At 40.0% G+C, this 20,045-nt stretch overlaps 1 protein-coding gene across 1 annotated transcript in view; it reads left to right on the top strand.

Moving 5' to 3' along the window:
- The window catches only part of LOC102307839 (solute carrier family 45 member 4), a 40,322-nt gene that overhangs the window by 10,709 nt on the left and 9,568 nt on the right, over window positions 1-20,045 (top strand). Inside the window, exon 3 of the mRNA XM_005947734.3 lies at window positions 19,436-19,624. Coding sequence (XP_005947796.1) covers window positions 19,436-19,624 — 189 coding nt within the window. The remainder of the gene's footprint in view (window positions 1-19,435; window positions 19,625-20,045) is intronic.

The following is a 20,045-nucleotide window of genomic DNA, read 5'->3' as shown; positions in this document are numbered from 1 at the left end:
AGATGCTCCAACCCCTCAGATGGATGGATGGATGAAACGCTGTTGTCTATCTTTAAATTGTAATGCCATTTAAGGGGACACCTTAGCAGCTAAAATATCAGAGGACATATCTCATCTCCCCTTCACCTTGTTCGAATCTCCTCTTGCTTCTTTTTTTTCCTCTTCAAATTTCTCCTTCCCCTTCACTGACATTAGCGCGATGTCCTAGCTTACATAACCAAGGGGACATGAATAGGAAGTCGCTCTGTGGACACCGTGACTCCTGGCCGGCTCACCCGGGATGAGCCGCCACAGGGAACCGGGATCCCAAACATGCACTTCGAGTGTTTGTTGTGTCGAAGGCCAGCACTGAGATCAGCCAAATGTTGGAAATTTAAAGGCTTTCAGCTGAATTCAAAAGACTGGTGTGCACTTGATGCGTAATATTAAAGCAGGAAAAGGCATCAGAAGTAACAAAAAAATATACTGTGTCTAATGTGGACACATTACACGGGGGAGCCACTGCATGTTTTGGTTCTAATTTTAGCCCCGATTTAGCTGCCCTAGCCTAATTTTTTTTTAGATCAGAATATGTCTGAGCTCCTCTTAGTAGATTTTGAAAGTGCCGGGAGGTACAAGCCCCACAGATTAGTCTGCTAAAACTAAAGCAGACAGAACAGTGACTTTATTTGTCACTGAGAGGAAAGATAATCCAGTCATGGTATTTGTGTTTTTCATTCATTTTGACCTTTTACTCGTCATAATTAATCAGAAGGTTGCCTTTCATCCGAATAAAGGAGATTCCAGTCAGTACAATACAGATAAACCGTGCATGTTGTTATTATTACTACCAAATACTCCATGCAAAGCATTTTTACTAATAAGTTACAAATAAAAACGTGTACATTTGCGTCACACACCTGCAGCTTCGACAGACTTGCTTTATTTTAGGCCTGGAAAAGACTACAAATGATGTTAAGATCTCGTGAAGCTGACGTGCCTATCATGTTAGCAGCTGCTGAAAATTAGGTCGATGAGAGTGAACCAAGACTGTACAGTCAAGATCTGTAAAGTCATAAAACAAGCTGAGCGAGGGACTGCAGGGATTGCAGTTGTCTGAGAGCTCATTAGTATGAGAGATTTGGGGAATAATGTAATAACTTCAACAAACTGTTTGGAAAAAATGGCAGGTTGGAATTTACTTTGCTTGTGGTAATCTTGTACTCTGTGTGACATTTTGGCAAGATTTTACTTCCCGTCCTGTTTTGTCTGCCATACATCATGTTTTGGATAGTTTAGCAGGTCTAAAAATGGAAATGAACTCCATGTATGCTTTGGTTAACCATGGAGAGTTTTCCTCATTTCCTGTGCATGCTGATTAGCCTCATGGATGTATTAATAGATCTTAATATGGCATGTCAGCACATCTTTCTTCCAGTAGCAAAGTAGAGCTAAAAAAAAATCCCCTGTGGACCAGAGTGATTTTGCCTCATAAAAACACCATTGTAAAGTGTTGACAGGACCATTATAACAGAGCTGGAAAACTGCTGGCAGAACAAACAAGGTGGAAGCAAACCTGGAAGAGGAAGTTTTATTATGGCTTTTGGGTGAGCCACTTTGTTTTGAAATAGAAAAGGACTTTTCAGTTCTTATTTTACAACATCCAGAACCATCTTGAGCGTTTGGTTTTTAGATCAGTTTGGAAGTTATACGTCTGTGTACGACTACGTTTCCCCCGACCCTTCACAGCCACAAAGGTTGCTTGTGTTTGCATCCATTCATGTTTTTAGCCTGCTAAAGGAAAAACAAACAGATGTAGTACCTGAAAACAACCCCCTCCTCTAACTGTGGGCAGAGCTCCAAGTTTTGGGATAACAATATCCCGCCCTCCCACACCCGCTCCTCTATGTAGTTAGTGCTCTATGCACTGACTGTAGCTACTAGAATTAGCTAGATCGTCAGTAAGCTGGCTGGTTGGCTCTGCCTGAGTGAAACCATTGTATGTGTAACCCCACAACATTGAGGTCACAGAAGGGGAGAGGGTGTGTGTCTGAGTGTGTGTGCAGCTGATACAATTTGGTCAAGGAGCCCATATTTACACAACGCAGAGAAAAGCTAAGAAACTTCTGCCTTACAAGGGCTTGTGCGGGGAGCATGCCGAGCTCTCGTCTGTTCTTATACAAGGAGGCAGGCCTTTCCCCTAAAGGCAAGGGCACATATTGGGGCTGTTGAGACAGTTATATTTATAATTTAGGCATCAAATCGGACCAAATTGGGCTTGAGTCTTGTACAGTCTGGGCTGCTAGTTGGAAACAGTCGATATAAGTGAGATAAGATGATCACTGTGCAGCTTTTGTCCTTGTTTCTTGCGTTCAATTAAGTAAATTCATTTAAGGTCAATTTTATTCATATAGCACATGTTCGCAACAATGATCATCTCAAGCTGCCATATATTGTAAGGTTAAAGATTCACCAATATTAGAGAAAACCCCACAGTGGGGATGACAAACTTCCTTTGTTTACAGTAACAAGTGGGCTCAAAGAGGGCAGCCATCTTCTGTGACGAGTTAGTGGGCGATGGGGAAAGGAGGAGACAAAAGAGGTGCGGAGAGAGACGAGGATTCAATAAGGAAAGTTTTAAACCTAATCTTAGCAGTAGAGCAGGTGTGTGTTTACTGAACCCAGAGTGGGAGCTTGTTCCACAGAAAGGGGTCTGATAGCTGAAGGCTCTGCCTCTGTGTACCCTACATCTTACCCTGTAACAGCTGGGATATGCATTGATATCTTACATACCCTGAAATGTTCTTGTTTATTTCTCTGTAAACTCTGTGTTTGTGGCTATTTTTTAGGTCATTTAAGCTGCCACACAGAGAGGCGAAGAGTCTTTTGAAAAGACGTTTTGCATCCAGTGCACTGCCTTTGATTTGTTCTGCTTGACCTGCAGGGACATTTTCCTGTTGTCTTTGTTGAAAATCACCCTCAGCAGGAACACCACCTAATGCTCACACAGAGATAAGAGTGAAAGGGAGTCAGCTCTACAAATGGGATTAAGAAAAGTGATAAGGTAAAAGAAAAAGGGCAGCGTGGGGGGTGGGGGCGATGAGTCCAGACCGTGTGCTGTGTCGATCTTTTCGGTTATGAGCGTGTCACATTACATAATCAGCTTTCTCAGAACTGACATCATAGGCAACTCAAGACAACTAGTAAAGCATCAAAATACTCGTTATTTGTCTTTATCAAATATATATGTATATATGTGCAGCTCCATACTAACAGCAGGCTGTTGGACTAACGTCAGATTAGGGACGTTATCAGAAGCATTGTGGTGTGAGAATTAAGTACCTACAGATACAAGGCAGTGCGTAAGAATCATGACAAAGAGGACATTTAATGTGAATACAGCAGAAACTCGTGTTGGTTCATACAGAGTCACTTATAGCTCACATAGCCATTATTGTTTCACTTAATTTTGAGAACTGGATGTAATTTTATGAACCCCGTCGAGTACGTCGCTCATTAAGTTACACCCACTGACCTCAAAAGTCGCTGTGTTTTGAATTCGATTAATATACAATATAATACAATAAAAAAATTGATAAATAAAAACGAGCATGAGGCTAAACAACATCAGGAGTAGCACAGTCTGATTCAAAGGTCTCTTTCTGACCCGTAATTATTTATAATCTGTTTATTTGCATGGTTGACTGCCCACCTTTGCAGCAATGCCACCATTGTGTTACCCAAAAGAGTGCAGGCTGGCTACTCGACAACTTTGTTGTCTTTCTTTGGTGGCCTTCGTAAGGAGATTACTTCAATCCAAAATGAAACGACCTTCTCTGCGGCCCAAAGGTGGAGCTCTCTGGATTAGTGTCTTCACCTTTTACTACATCTGATTTCCTCGAATTCTGAAAAGCCATGTGCCTCTTAATATTTGCATACCAAACTAAATGACCCACAAAGTGGCAGTTAAAGTTAATGAAATAAGGAAACCATTTGAGTGCTTGTTTACTTTACTAATGCATCGTGGCACGGCGCCGCGACGGCTTACTGGAGGCCAGATTTGCCAAGTTTGCTACAAGCAAACTGTTATTTTCAATTCATGTCACAAATTTTACCACATGCCAGTCTGCGCGTTAACTTTTCTTTTGCGCCGATTTCATGGGAGCTAGATAGTAGCTGGTACCCTGTTGTCATGTCACAATAGGAAATCTGCCCCCGCTGTTTAATTTGCAACAAATCAGCTTGATCTTACGCTGTTTATACTTGCATGCCAGGTAACCTAATCCACTGAGTGATCCTATCATGTTCACTGGTCTAATCTAGCAGATGACCTTGCAGACACTGTAATACAGGGTTACATAAATGACTGGCTTGATGTCACACTCACTAATCACTATAATCTGACCAAGTCATTCAAAGGATAGAAAAGATGGAGGACAGAGTGACAGAAAAACGTTTTTAAAACGCCTGCATTGGTGAAATGAGGGTTTATCAACACATAGCTAGAATATGGAGGTAGGAGAGAAACATCTGGATTGAAAAAAATGTGAGAAATAGGAGCCACTGTGTGTAAATCACAATCAGTCCTCATTAATCGTTTTACGCTTCTGCCTGTCACCACAGGGAAAGAGAGAGACACAGAGAGAGAGAGAGAGAGAGAGACAAACTCACCAGTCTGTTCAGTTATTTGAAGTCTTCTTATTTATAGCATTTGGACTCATCACAGCAGTAACTTTGTTCATGTTAATAATTTATCACTAACACAGACACTAAAAGTGTTTTTATGAAAGAGTTATTTGCACGTCAGTAGCTTTGCACAGTGGTGAACCACGGATGCCAGCGGTTCCCAGACTGTGGCGTGTGGACCGTTAAGGGTCGTTGAGAGAGTTAAACTGTAGTCAGAGCAGCAGCACAGGTTACTTTCACGGATCTGTTTTTTGCATTCGTGACATAGTGTAGATGCAGAGTCAACAAATACTTTAGTCAAAGACATATTATAGGTGTGCTATTTTTCCACCCAGCAGGCGATTAGCCAGGTATGTGAGTGCTATCGGTATACGATATGCGAGGAATGCAGAACTGAATGTGTGTGTGTGTGTCAGCACATTGTTCCCGCCCCTCTCTCGCTACAGACAAGCAAACAGCAAAGCTCTCAGGTGATGATGAGGGACAAAGAAACTTTGGGGGAAGCTGTTTTTAAAAATTCTTTTCGTTTTATTAAGATGATTATAGTTGTAATCAGTGGCCTAAGGAATTTGTTTACAGAGAGTACCCTGAAACGTGGGGAAAAAACCCTCACAAACAGTTAATATGAATAAAAATACAAAATAAGAAAAAAAGACAGTTAAAGTTCAAATATGCGGAAGGTTGTTGGTTTGAAATTAGGAGGAGGAGGAAACATAAACCCAGCCCCGGGAGGGTAACAAGCCGACATCTGGCATAAAAATCTCTGCCAGGTTGATCCATACACTGCGGTGACCTCTTGGGAAACAAGAGAGCAGCTGTAAGTACCGGTACTTCAAAATGTAAAATGTTTATGCCCTGTTCAGGATTCTCAGTGTGACGCTGGCCCCTGGCCCCCTTCTTGCTCTGTTTGGCGTCAGTAGGAATAAGGAGCTTCTACGGCCTCTAAAAGACAGGCGTTATCATTCTGTTCCCTGTTGGCCAGGAGGGCAATCCAACTGAGGTGGCGGGACGCTGCCCCTCCCACTCACAAACAGTGGTTAAATGAGCTCATGTCGTGTCTAAAACTGGAAAATTTCTGCATTTCAAAATCTATATGAATTTTTCAGCAAACTCTCTTATGTCAGGTGTGGAAACACAGTGTACAGGTCTAGAGCAGTGACCTGGATGGGAATGAATAGGATTATTTTGCAGGGATTATGTTATTTGGGGAAATATTATACACGCTTATATTTCTCTCTTTTTTTTTCTTTATTTCCCTTTCTGTTTTTTCTTTTATATCACAGCCTTAAAGCTAACTAGAAAGTGCATTTTCTGAAGAAACTGCAGTGTGAATGCTTTTACAAGCATTCACACTGCTTGTAATTAGTGTGAATGCTTTTACAAGCATTCACACTAATTACCCCGAATGTACAGATCATCTGTAATCTGTAATCCTGTTGTCCTCTTTTTGTTTATATGTTTATACGTATAAAAGAAAAACTCTTAATAAAAAGACATTGTTTAAGACCTATAACCTGCTAAAAGGTATGCTAAATGCAGAGATTTGACCAGCAGTTGTTATCTTTGAAAATAAATAGAGAACATTAGCATAAATTTATGTTTTAACACAATAAATCGTTTACTCTTGTAAGTAACTTCATTGTTAGAATTTATTTTTAAAAAATCACAAAGCTGTGCTTCATTTTAGGGGACATTTGGAGAGATGATGCTGAAAAAAATCCAAAACGTATTTGTTATTAAATTTCTGTGAAATGCCTGTAAATTATCTTAGCACAGCAAAGAGGCTGGCGGAGTTGCCACATGTTGTTGGATGTGCAAATGGTGCTTGCTTGTTTGGGTTTTGAGCTCACAGCAGTTTTGCTTAATAAGATTTGTGCGATATGGAAATGAACCAGATGTAAATGCAAACCTCATCATGCATTAAGAGCTGACCTGCAGCTTGCTCAGCGCATCATTTATCCTAACCTCAGAGCACCGCAGTGGTATAAACACGAGGCTAATGTGACAAGAAACTGCTCAAATTTTTTTTCTGTAACTCAAATGAATCACAACACACATGAAAACAGAAAAAAAACCAACCACACCTTAAAAATCTCTAAAGGAGGAAGGAGATTTACATCAAATAAAAAAAATAATACAAATACTATACAAATATTTGTTTCACAATAATAATAATAAAAAGGTTTTATGGACTTTATCCAGAAGCCTTAACACTGAACTCACTGTTTCCATTCCTTTTTTTTTTTTTTACAGCTTTACTTTTTTATATTTCACACTATACAAAACAAGTTGGACTGCAGTCAGTAATAGTGACCAGAAATCCATAAAACCAAGAGTGAAACACACAAACACACACAGGCCCAACAACAGCCACAAAACACATCAGTAATGGTTGGCCTGAGGGCAGGTGTGTGTGTGTGTGTGTGTGTGTGTGTGTGTGTGTGTGTGTGTGTGGATGCGTATTTTGAAAGAGCAGAAAAACATCTGCTCTCTCACTGACTCTCGCTGACTTTGACCGTATATTAATGAGAGGAAGATGGATGAATACTGACAGACTGGTCCTGTGGAGTTGTTTACTCAGATAACTCCACACAGGACTTTCACTCAAGGAACTGGTGCTCAAATCCCACAAAAGAAGAGTATTTTTTGTCTTTTGGTAGTTAGGTTGTTGGTTAGGTTTAGAAATGGATGATGGTTTGGGTTAAGGCTGCTCTTTTTTTTTCTTTTTTTTTCTTTTTTAACAATTTAACCCAAATCTCAGAAAGCTGAATGTCCTACTTTTTTTTGGAAGATGCCCTTCAAAGGCAAATAATTCATGTCCATGTACAGATAAATATAAGGGATTATATTTCCAGGCTATTTTCATTATATAAATCCAGGCTGAAATATAGATTTCCACCTTAAAAAAACTGTTTATGATGTTTTTTGCCAGAAGGATCAGTTTAATTTCCTTTAAACTTTATTTTTATGGAAAACTGTTAATATTCATAGATTACATGCCACATGTTTAAAGATGTTATTCATTAGTTTGTGTTTTTTTTATTATTATTTTGACCTCCAGGTATTGCATCTCTGTGTGATACCACAGAGATCTGTGTCTGGATCAGTCATGAGGTCAGTACATGTATGACATGTATTACTGTGCAATTTTAAACTTTTATGAACTTGTAAGGGTCACCTCTTACCACAGAAAGTTTTAGGTATTGCAAAATGCTTTGCAGCATAGTCACAAGGAAGAAGCCGTCTGACTTGTGACCATTACAAATTGTGACTTGGAAAAAAACTCATTAGGTTTCACATGGCATGACAATGAAATATAGCTATATTCATTGCAGAGGCCATTTTTTGTAATGCAGGCCAAAAAACTTCCAGATATAAAATGAGAAAATCAGAGGGGACATATTAGTTTTTGCAACAGGTTCTGGCTCTACTTTCTTTGAAGCTGCTTGTCGTTTGTCTTCGCTTTGAAACTGTTGGAGCGTTTTGATTTTACTGAGTTGTGTGTCCCATGCGATTAGTGGTGGCTGGCCAATACACAAAGTAGATCAATAAAATAATTTCTGATTGTTGCATCATCACAGAAAACTGAAATTCCCCTTTGTGTGTCGAAGGGAACAATTGTATTTCAGGCTTTAATGTGTCACGTTTTGAATTAAGAAAATGCAGAATGCTACCTCGTTACATGGCTGACCTACTGTACTCGTCATTACGTAACATTACCGACTGATCACTGCCGATCGCATCGATCGCTTCTTTGGTAGTGAAAGGACAGCAAATGTTGCCAGCTGGAGCATCCTGCATGTTATAGGTCGGCCCCAGCCAGAGACCTGACTCCCTGCTGTCAATCACACGAGGCCATATATCGGTGCCAATGACAGATAGCTTGAAAGAGTAAATTCACTCATTCAGTCTGATTTCACTCATCAAACTTCGCGCTCGGTGTAAATGTCTCCATCTGTCTGGCTCTCCTTCCTCTCTCCGTCTCAGTGGGAGGCTCCTAGTTTACTGCAGTGCTGTTACATAACTCTGCTGACTAGAAGCAGCTGCGTGTGTGTGCATGTACATGCAAGCTTCATGCATCTTTAATGCCACCTTTTACGTAGTGAGGACAGTTTGTGGATTTTGCCCCTCTCGCTCACGCAGAGGATAATATCTGCTCTTTTTTTGTGTTAAAGGAGCTGAATAAACGTCTCTTAAAGCAGTTTCCGGTCAATATAAAACAGATTTGTGTGTGCGTGCGTGTGTGCATGTGTGTGTGGAGTGTAAAAACCCACCTTTCTCTCAAGAATAGGGTTATAAAGCTGTGATACACACACTCATCTGTGTCAGGTAGAAATTTCTTTGAGATTTCTTGCTTTCATTGATTGAGTTAGCAGTTTGCTGTATTTCTCCCTAATAAGCACTTTGTTAATTACAACCTTGGTGGTGGAGCTTGCCTACTTGGATCTGCATTTTCTTCAGTGTGTGTGTGCACGCGCCTTGGTACTAGCATCCATGTGTGTCTGTTGTGTGATTGATGCTCTCACCATCTCTTGCTGCTGGGAAGCACTGTGACTCATTCCTGTCTCCCCTGATGTCTCCCTCTGTCTGTCTCAGGCATTTCTTTCTATCCACTCCCCAGTCACTGTGAACATAAATGTTGGACAAGTTTGCTTTTAGCAGATGTCACAATACAATAATAATAATGCAATGAATCAGCATTCCCAGTAGGGGTGGGCAATATAAACGATATACGATAGAAACACTATAAATTTGGCCAACGATAGAGATTTTGTATCGCGATAGCGCATGTTGATGATGTCATCAAGCTGCACCTGTTTTGGTCGAAAGCATCACAGTGGCTACAACCATTATCATCTGCAAATTATGCCGACAGTCATAGCACAGAGATGAACATTGATACATTAATGTTGAATTCTCTTGCAGCTGCTCTATTCCCATGTTGTTGCAGTATATTAATAACTAACCTTGTATTGTAGATGAATAATCTCAGTTGTTCTCCTGACTGAAATTTGCCCCGTGTATAGCATCCTGCTATGCGATTGCATTTGTCCCTAACCACCAGAATCCCTCACGTTAACTTCTATCGAGTGGAAAAAAAGCTGGCGTTCATCCTCCAGCTTCACTGTGCTAATGCTATGCTAACATAGCTGTGTCGCTAGCAATCACGTAGCACAACATTATATACCAGCTAGTCCAACTTCAGTAACCCTACAAACGCCACTGCTGTTTAGTTTTCTGTCTTCATTTATATCGGAAGTGGTCGCAGAGCTGTACGCTTTAATTAGTTTCAAAAATCACTCAGAACATGGTATGAAATGTTTAGGTGGAAACTAGCGAGCTAACTACCTGCTAACTTCTAACTCCAATAAATTTAATAACTTCTGTTTTCATGGATGCCTGGATGTTAAACTTAATTGTTACACCTGGTAAAGCGGCAACGCTGATGATTTTATTAAAGATTAAAGAATTTAGACCGTTTTTAACTCTCAGTGTTCGTTTGACTTTGGGACCTGAAATGGACGGAGTTTTGGACCCAGATTACTCCGCAAAGCAGCCGTAATGCTCTGACAATCCATCAAGCAGTGCGGCTTACCAAAGTTGTACTAAAACATTTTTTAACAGATTTCTGCACGCCAAAATCGGTTCGAGGTCAGTAAGCACAACCAGAATTCATACATAAGGAACACTCTCGATTTTTGAGAAAATTAAAGGATTTTAAGTGTGCTTTATAGTGTGGAAAATACGTTATACAGAAGAAAAGAATATATTGCAATATATATCGTTACCGCACATGCTTCAAATTATATCGTGATATGAATTTTAGGCCATATCGCCCAGCCCTAATTCCCAGCTCTTCCAGTTAGGGCAAATGGCAGGTTAAAAGGAAAAGCATGAACACCAACAGCAAATTAGAGCATAAAATGTCCTTTGAAGCTCAGTTTGTACTTCAGCAATCACTCGGTTTAATCTTCCTTCAAACCACTTTCTTCCAGAATAAATTAAAAAGGTAAAAAACAACATGAGGATTTGTTTTCCTCACAGATATACGCTGAAATTTTGCTTTAACACCAGCAGATATCTGTCCCAGACTTCAAAGATATTAATTCTACATATTTGCAGATTTTAAATGAGCTGCAAGAAGAACTCTTCTTCCCTCCTGCTGAAATCGAACCCACTGCCAAAAACTTAAGATAAGATAAGATAAGATAAGATAGATAAGATATCAATAATGAAATATTGACCAGTCTAAATTTTAATTCTGCCCTCACGGCCCCATCTGTTACAAACCACATTTCTTCCCTTTCTTTCTTCCTTCCTCTTTGAGTGCTACACCTGACTCAGTTTGCATGTTTTGTTTATTTAAGACCACCTGCTTCCTCCTTTCCTCTCCTCGCGCTCTCTGTCTCTCGTTCTCTCGCGCTCGCCCTCCTTCCTTCCTGCCCACTTTCTCCCATCATGACCTCTACCCTACTCTCACTTTTCACACCGTTTCTCTCCCTCTTTTCTGGACCCTTGTCATTTTTCTTGTGGTTTTCTCACGCCAGCGCAGGATATGAAAGGATTGTTTTTGGGGGGGTTTAAGGGAGAATGGGAACGGGAGGAATGGGAACGGAAAGAGAGAGAGAGAGTAGAAGTGAAGGGCTGGAATAGGAGAGAATAAGATTGTTTGTTTTGTAGGAAAAGGACTGATTGTTTGATTTTACGTTTGGAGTTAAGTTTTGTTGTTTTCCAGTGGAGCTAGAACATTTACAGTTAATGGTGCAAGACCAGGTACCAGTATGTTGGCTCAACAGGCTAAACAATTAAGAAAATTAAAAAAATAATTAGATTTATTGTAGTTTATTATTTAGATGAACAAAAAAAAAAAAAAAAAAAATATATATATATATATATATATACATATGAATGAATGGAATTTGGCAGAAATGCTCTTTAAAACTGACATAAAAGCCTAGTTTGCACAATACGTGCATCATCTTCAAATGATTTGGTTGTTATTTGTTGTGAAGAAATAAACCCCTTTAGTTTGAGCGGACAGAATAGTCACAGCTAGAGTGGATAAATTAGCCGACAGAGTGTGTGAAGCAAAACATTTCTTCTGAAGTTTTTCTCTAGCTTTGTCCACAGTTTTCTCTCTACAGGTGTCATTTTATCAGCAAATTTAGGGAAAATTCGTCGTATTCCAACTGTGTCCTTTTCAAAAGTGGCACACTTGCATTCTTTGATCTGGAGGCATTTGGGTCAGAGCAGTGGTGTTTGATTGCCCAACAGAGATCAATTAGAACTGTTTAAGAACTGACCACTTTTTTAAGCAAGGAGCAAAAAAGAAGTGCAGATGTGTAGATGTGTTTTTGGTTTTTCTTTAAATAAGGTGAATATGAGTTACACTTTGGAGGATTAGACTACTATTAGACAGTTAGATGACTTAGACCAGCAGGAGCAACCAACCGTGTCTAGCCTCTCCTCCATGTGCAAGCATTTCAATCTAGAAGAAATTTAAGAAGTGATATTATCAGATAAACTTTACTGTTTGATGTCCGGGGGCCAGAATGGGCCCACTGCACACATTTACTTCTTACAGTTTACGTTTGAGTTTAAGCCCAAAGAAGCATTAATTTATCATGTAGAAAAACTGCAATGTATTGTTGAAATTTCACTTCTTATTATATATTAAAATATCTCTGGGATTAAATGCGTAGTTAAACTTCTTTACACTAACAGAAAGAGGAGTTTTTGCTGGTCCGGCCCACTGGAGTCAAAGTGGGGTGGACGTGCCCCACGCTGTAAAATTACTTTGACATGCCTGATCTAATAGAAAATGACTGAAAACGGACGTGATTTATTCGGACACTTAATTATCAGTCACACACAGACAACATGCAGCTGTCAGTGGTATGAACTGAGCATCACATGTTTAAGTTATGATTATTCCAGCTGCCGGCTAATATGTCAAACTGCCTTTGATGTAAACTTCTTGTTACACTTTAGCATTAACTTGATTTAAGTTGGTCATTTTGTTTAGACAGCTCTGCAGATAATTAAAGAGAGGCGCCACTCACTGTTGTCGTATTTATATTTGCTAAATGAGTCTTGCTTTGAAACCCCGTTATAGCAACAGAAAGCATCTGATAGGTTTTACAACTTTTGGAGAAGTTTTTCGCTCAACATGTAGCTAAAGGGAACAAATTCAAATGAACTGTACAAGAGAAAACAAGGAGGGGACTGTTGTGAAAATGTGAGAGAAGCATGAAGGCTGTAAGTGATCTGAGGACTTTCTTTGCAGAACATAAAAGCACAGTGGGAGTAATTTATTTCAAGTAGTTTGAAAGTAGTTTGCTTAAATGAAGAGCTCAGTGTGAACTTCAGGTCAACCTCAGATTCATTGTCCTTCTGATTGACACTAGAATACAGCATATCTTGATATAGTGTTTCAAAGCTGCTTTATTCACAATAAAAGTGGTTTGAAAACAATTGAAGCTACAAAGTTTTACTGTGTATTTTATAGTGCAGTGACGACAAGACACACATGAAATCTGGGATGAATGGGAGATTTGTGTTTCCAACAGTCACACATTAAGCTCAGTTTTTAGTCCGTGCACACGTGTGTGCGCGTATATTCAGGAAATGTGCGTAGCTTTAAAAAAAAAAACAACAACAAAAAACCCTCTTTGATGATAGATGGAGGAGATTGAACATTTTTCTTTCCCACAATCAATTGGCGTTGCTTAACAGCCATGTGACAGCCCGAATATGAACTTTTTCTGTCCCTCTATCTTCATTCTTCCGTCTTTCCTCCCTTTTCTCCTCCTCTCACCTTATCCTAACTCTGTTTTCAAATGCTTTGATCTTAATCCTTTCTCACACTCCCTCTTTCTCTCCGTTTCCTCCCTTCCTTGTCTGTTACTGCACTTGTTTCTTGTTCTCTCTTTTCTAAAATGCTTCCTGCTTCTTGATTCTCTCAGTATTGTTCCCTGTGTGAGTGTGCATTTGGCCTTACTGTACTCAAACTGTGTGGGAACTCAGCTGTGTGAGCTCCTTTTTATTAATATTATTATTATTATTTCCATAGGTGAGACTGTAAGTCTGTGGCTATGTGTGGGAACTGAGACATGTGTGTATTTCCTGCATGTTGACTGTGTTTCTGGTGTTTTGTGTGGGAACTGTTTACTAGAAACAGTTTTCCTGTTTTGATGTTGACAAACCTACCGACAGACCGATTCCTATCTGCTGCTTTGTCTCCCGCTTTATTGCCGTGCCACTGTTTGACTTTTTAACAGGTCTTGCGTTTGTGGCTTTTGCATGTTATGTGTTATTTTCGTGGGTATTCGTGCGTTCTTGGGTGTGTTAGTGTATGTGTTTATGAGAGAGAGAAACAAAAGATTGAAAAGGGTATTAAAAAATTGAGAAAAAAACTTAAAGAAACAAATTGTTCCTCAGTCTGAACTCACCAAACAACAGGAAGCACTGTGTGAATGACACAGCCATATTAGGAGCCAGGAAGCAAAGGTGATGGAGTCTCCGTGGCGACAGAGTTCCCAAGACCTGGTCGCCACGGTGACAAGGGTCAAGCCTAGTTTACGGCCTGTTCATGAGAAAGAGAGAGGTGAACATTTGTACGGGACAACAGGATGATGAGCTGTAAAGTCAAAGTGAGGTCAAAGGCTCAATGTTCCTGCACTTAAAAGTGCTTATAGCTATAGCCTCTGGAAAAACATACAAATCGAAGGTGGCAGGCACAAGGACACACATTATATTCACGTGTACATGCCTCACAGACCAAGAGACTTGACCACAGTGCTCCTCAAGACTCAATGAGCTCTCTGTTTGGATGAGTGGGGCAGAAATGTACTTGTTGATAAATCTGTTTGTTGATACGCTGAAAATGAATAGCCTACCATTTAAAAAATGTGAAGATTTACAACTTTTCATCATCTCTCATGAGATAAGGCTGATTATCTCTAGAGTTTAGGTTGTTAGCCAGACAGAGCTGTAGTCCATAAAAGATGTATGTCACTGGTTTGTGGACACAGATTGAAGTTGCAGTTTCCACACCGTCGGAGACAACGTGACGGACTAGCTTATCGGGTAACGCTAGCAAGCCTAGGGTATATCACACAGACACAAATACCTGTTGATTAGTAAGGTATTTAAAGAATACTAGAATGTCATTCACTAAAGCATAAACGCAGACCTCTTTGGCATCTGGAAACCAGATTATTTATCAGTTAAAAAGCATTTAAGAAGAGGCTTCTGCGAGGTCTTTGTTGGCTGTTTTTTTTCTCTCCCTTTGATTACTCATATCCTTCATTAGTTGTAACAGTTAATAAGTCATTTTTTGAGGCTATAGCTATGGCTATGGCTATAGGTAATTATATTTGCATAGTCCAGCCTGTTGTTTTTCTTTGGCAGCATGCTGAGATAACCTGAGCAGCAGTATGTAATGCACTCTGCTTCAAGTGAGTCACATCAGCAGCTGTTACAGTAAAGAAATGTGTCACAGTGGTATCAGTTTCGGTGTGATCGAAGCTAAGCGGCCTTCATCCAGAGTCCATGACGACACCTCCGCTGTGAGTGAGTGCCGATGTTGCTGATCAATGTGTTTAAGCGCTATAGCGGATGAAGTCTCGACACCTGGAGTTCACGTGATCTGCTAATGAAAAGTTTCCAAATGTAAATGTAGGCCGACTTGTTATTCTTGTTCAACCTTCAGTTGCCTCTGCTTCCTGCTTCTTCGCAGTGAAAAGCGATGGAAAAGATTTGCTCCGTGTGAATTGCAGTCTCTGTTTTGTCCTTTGCGGCAATCTAGCAAAAGCAAAAGGATGTGAGACTGTCTCACTTTTCTCACTGCTGCTTGTCCAGCTCTCAGTGTTCCTATGAGAAAACGCAGTTTAACCTTGAAGTTGCTGTTTCTGCTTCAGAGTTTGTTTCACGGATCTGCAAGGCTATCGTCAGACCACAATTCCTGCCAAACAGAAACATGTGATTCATCAACAGGAGTGAAAACATAAAACTTACCATGATTGCAGCAGACAGTTTTTCACATGATGGCAGGGTTTTGCAAGCAAACAACTCCATTCCCACAAATTTCCAAGGAATTTCTACACATCAACATCGGACATCAACACTGGTTTGTCGTCTGGACTTCTATGGACTGATGAGGATTGTGTGAAAGGATCTTGACCCTGCACCTGACATGGCGACCTCGGTGTTTACCGTCTGTTCGTGGACTTCTGGGGAGGTTTTAGATCAGCTCTTGCTAATTAGATATGGTGGCACTCAGTTATTGACGTCTATCTATTAAAAGAGGACTCCTTGAGAAAATCGAAAGTCCATTTAAAAATTAAGATAAGTCTTAATCTTCTCTCAATTAGATTTGATGCCATCAACTCACTTGCTCTCTCCAAGTTTCTTCCATCTGTTGGCCCACTGAGAAATTAACTATCATTCGCATCTTGCTTGTATTGATCAGCAGTTCTGCATTTCTGCTGTCTTTCTTCTTATTAAAGTGAATTATTGCAGAATTAACTAAAATAAATAAAAATAAAAAAAACTTTGGCCACTTCTTCACACTACACACAGGTAGGTATTTATTGCACTGTATTAAGCATTATAATTTTAATGAAGTAATGCATTAGTTTAGTTCCGTATCTCCTGTGAGTGATTTCTTACATTCATTGCAGTGTAATCTTTACATGTACCCACACATACATATGCATATAAAGCATACACAAAATCTTTCTTTTTCTACTCTTTAATAAAGCGTACCTCAAAGCCAGACAGTAGAAAGAAAGAACGAAAATGTGAAACGGCAAACACAAGGTCCAACTGCAGTACTGGCTGTAGGCCATAGTGACTTAAAATAAAAGTGATAACTGTAATGTGACTACTAAATTTGGGACCAGGAGTTTTATTGCTGTAACCATTTAGTTACAGCAATGTGCTACTCTTTATTGTTTATATCCACAACACTGCTGGTGGCTTCTGCCCAAATTGGCCTTTTAGATTGGTGTGGTTCAGTAAATAGTGGTCAACCCTCTCGTTTTGACATTAAAGAGGCGTGGTGCTTTTTGAATACTTTGAAAGTTAATTTCCCAGTTTTTAAGCAGGGTTCAGAGAATGACCTCATACCTTTTCAGTGTTTCAGCGTCTCTCCTTGTCTCTGTGCAGCAGCCAAATGGCATTCATTTTTCAGTGAGTCACATCAAGCGATAGTTTGCCAGTGAGGCAACGATAAAGTTGTGATTTAATTATTTGCAATTCAGCTGACTTCACTTAGCTTAAAGGGCTGCCTGCCTCCACCTCCTCCGCTTCCCATCTCACTAATGCATTGATAACTAAATGGGCGTGATGACTCAAAGAAACTCGATTTTACTTTCTGTTTATCAGTGAAATAAATTAGGAAAATTAAATTATCTGACTGAATACACAGACTTAGAAGCAAATAAAAGTAATGCCAGTTTTCTGGTTTACAGCTATCCTTTTATCCTATCACTCCACTCAGATAACTTTATTTTTTTCCATCTGATCCCAGTCTAGTGTCACTGTTTAGCAAAACAGTGAGTCTGACTGGTTTCACTAAATGCCGTGGATTGAGAACACGTTTCAAAAAGTCAAACGCAAGGCTTTCCGAGTACCTTGACAAATCCTACTTGATACCGGCCCTCAAGGAGGAAGTGCTGAATCTGCAGAGGCAGCATGTGGGGGGAAGTCAGATGGTTTGTAGAAGCAAAGACTAAGAAGCTTGTCTTAGAAATGAGAAGTTGTTGCCTCTGGGTTTGACTCACAGCTTTGCTAAAGTCCCGATGATTTTCTTCTTGCTTGCAACAGTTTGTATAAGATACAGGTGTAAACAGCTGGCTTGGACACAGCCAACACTGGATCCCAATGGCTGACTGATGGCTGATCATCCTTAAATATCTTCCTGGGGCAGATTCAACAAAGTGCCTCTCCTGCTCCACTAGATCCCAAAGTGCTCTATTGCATTAGTAGTTAACCATCTATCATGTTCAAGAAAACCGTTCCAGGTGATTTCGTGTGCCATCTTGCTGGAAGCAGGTCACCTTTCCAATGTCTGAACACTTAAATGCACTGAGATGCTGACACGTGATTGGCTAATTAGATATTTGTGTTAAGGAGCTAGAAGTGGTTCATTTCTGAACTGTGTCATGTCAGGTGGCTTTTAAATGGACCAGAAATCTGTTTTACTTTGCAGTAACCTTATCTCTGCTAATCTCATAATGTGTTTCAATGTATTTTTAATCTTTGATGATGATAATCAACAGTGAATTTATGGTAGGTTTATAAAATATTAAGTACATACCTCAGGTTAAGAGGGGTTAAGAGCTATTTTTGCTGGCGACAGGTGTGTTTGATGGGTTTACACAGTGTTGAGTGGTATTATTGAGAGATATCAAAAGCATGTGTGCATTTCCATTAGTTTGCTGCATCCTAAGTGTCTCTTTAGTTATTTCCACTGGCCCATCCTAATTTGGGGCCCCATCATTCATCGGATGTGTTTGAAATCCTCACCTGGTTTCCGACGCTGGAAAGTCGGCGCATAAAGATAATTAAATGTGCGCTCAGTAACAAGGTCACGTTCACATAACAGTCTGGGTTATGCTGAGCTCAATCCATTTAATTCAGGAAATGAATGTTGAATAAAAAAATAAAAGTTTTCCTGTCTTTCTTTGCTCCTATTTAGTCAGAAGTAATACTTTCCGTTTACCGCTTTCAGGTTTATGAGTTTATTTAAGCAGTAGTTAATAAGAAATGCATAAGTGCTCTTGTGCTTTCAGAAGAAGCAACAAAAAGGAGATTTCCTTCCTTCGTTTGAGAGCTCATAATTGAATTGTTTAACACAGGCGAGTCACTGTCGGGGCAGTTTCTTTTGTGTCGATTACTGACAAAAGCCTGACTAACCTGATCACTGAGCCTCCACACTAAATTTTCGCTCATTTTCTCTGCATTAAAAGAGCACCGGAGTCTCTGTCGAATTCCTTTGTGCGATAATCCAGGGGGAACGTTAACACACAGAAGCTCAGCAGACCTGAGATAAATCCTGCCGTCGGGGCCGGTTGCTGTGGCTTTCTCCTCTTTATCTTCGTGTAGGCTTTAACAGAAGGTGTTGAAAAAGTCAGCCTCAGGTCAGCTCTTAGGCAGCAGCAGTAACAGCACAAACAACCAATTTATGTGGCAGTGCACTTCACCTGCGACCTGCTGTCACATAGTGAGTCACTGAAAATCCTATTACCCGATTGCAATATTACATGTGTTAATTAATATCAGATAAGCAGGATATTATTATGTTAATCATGATGACAGTGAGCAGCATTAACCAGCAGGCTGGCTGATTGCTGCTTTTGTTGAAAGAATCGTTTCTGCTGTTGGATGGATGAAATTATATTTCTAAATAATTGTAAGCCAAGGATGTCTGTATGCAATGATGCTGAACAGTCTTTTTATGGGTATCTAATCATATAAATAAAGTTATGTTTAATATTAGTGTCACAGTTTATGCCACCTGTGGCTAATTTAAATTTTGCAATTGCCTAATTTCTATATTAAAAAAATAAAATATTTATTTAATATTTAATTTAAAATATTTAATATTTATACTAATCAGAAATTCTCTCAACCTGAACAGTTTGAATGCAGCTTGCGCCCCCTGGTGGAAGCACAGTCACATCTGTGTTGCGCACCTGCTGTTAGCTCTCACTGTCTCTATCTCTGCTCACACCTCATCTGTCTCTGTGTCTGTGCTGTGCAGGTCTTCCAGAGCAGTACTACAGTCTGACGTGGTTCCTCAGTCCAGTTCTTGGACTCTTGTTCACTCCTCTGATCGGCTCGGCCAGTGACCGCTGCACTCTGCGATGGGGCAGGAGGAGACCGTTCATCCTGGCTCTCTGTATAGGAACACTGATTGGAGTGGCTCTGTTTCTGAATGGATCACTGATAGGTACGTTTTTGGGGGGATTTTTTCTTAATGAAACATTTTCTGTGTGCATTAGCTGAGAAGAGAACAACAGAGCAGTTATAGCAAACCTCACTCTAGGGGTCAAGAGTTCAGGATTTTCCTTTAGCCATAATATAATAGTGTGACCCATAATCAAATGTGTGCCTAATGTAGAACAATAGTGTACGGGGCCTGTACACATCTCTAAATATAACCAAATGAAATGTCAAAGGAGTTATAAATAAGAGCAAGAGGTGTGTGAACAGTTTTCTGTCAGCAAATTCTATTCAGTTTTACTCACATCTATTCTGTTCTGCTTCTATTCTTCTGCAGTGGCACCCGGGTCAATTAAGGGCACCAGGGAGGTGTGTGTGTGTGTGTGTGTGTGTGTGTGTGTGTGTGTGTGTGTGTGTGTGTGTGTGTG

This window comes from Haplochromis burtoni, unplaced genomic scaffold (genome assembly GCF_018398535.1).
Source record: "Haplochromis burtoni strain Fernald_Lab_line unplaced genomic scaffold, NCSU_Asbu1 Contig_543, whole genome shotgun sequence".
NCBI classification, from domain to species: domain Eukaryota; kingdom Metazoa; phylum Chordata; class Actinopteri; order Cichliformes; family Cichlidae; genus Haplochromis; species Haplochromis burtoni.
Note: the sequence above shows the minus strand (reverse complement) of the source record. Positions and strands in the feature narration are given on the sequence as shown.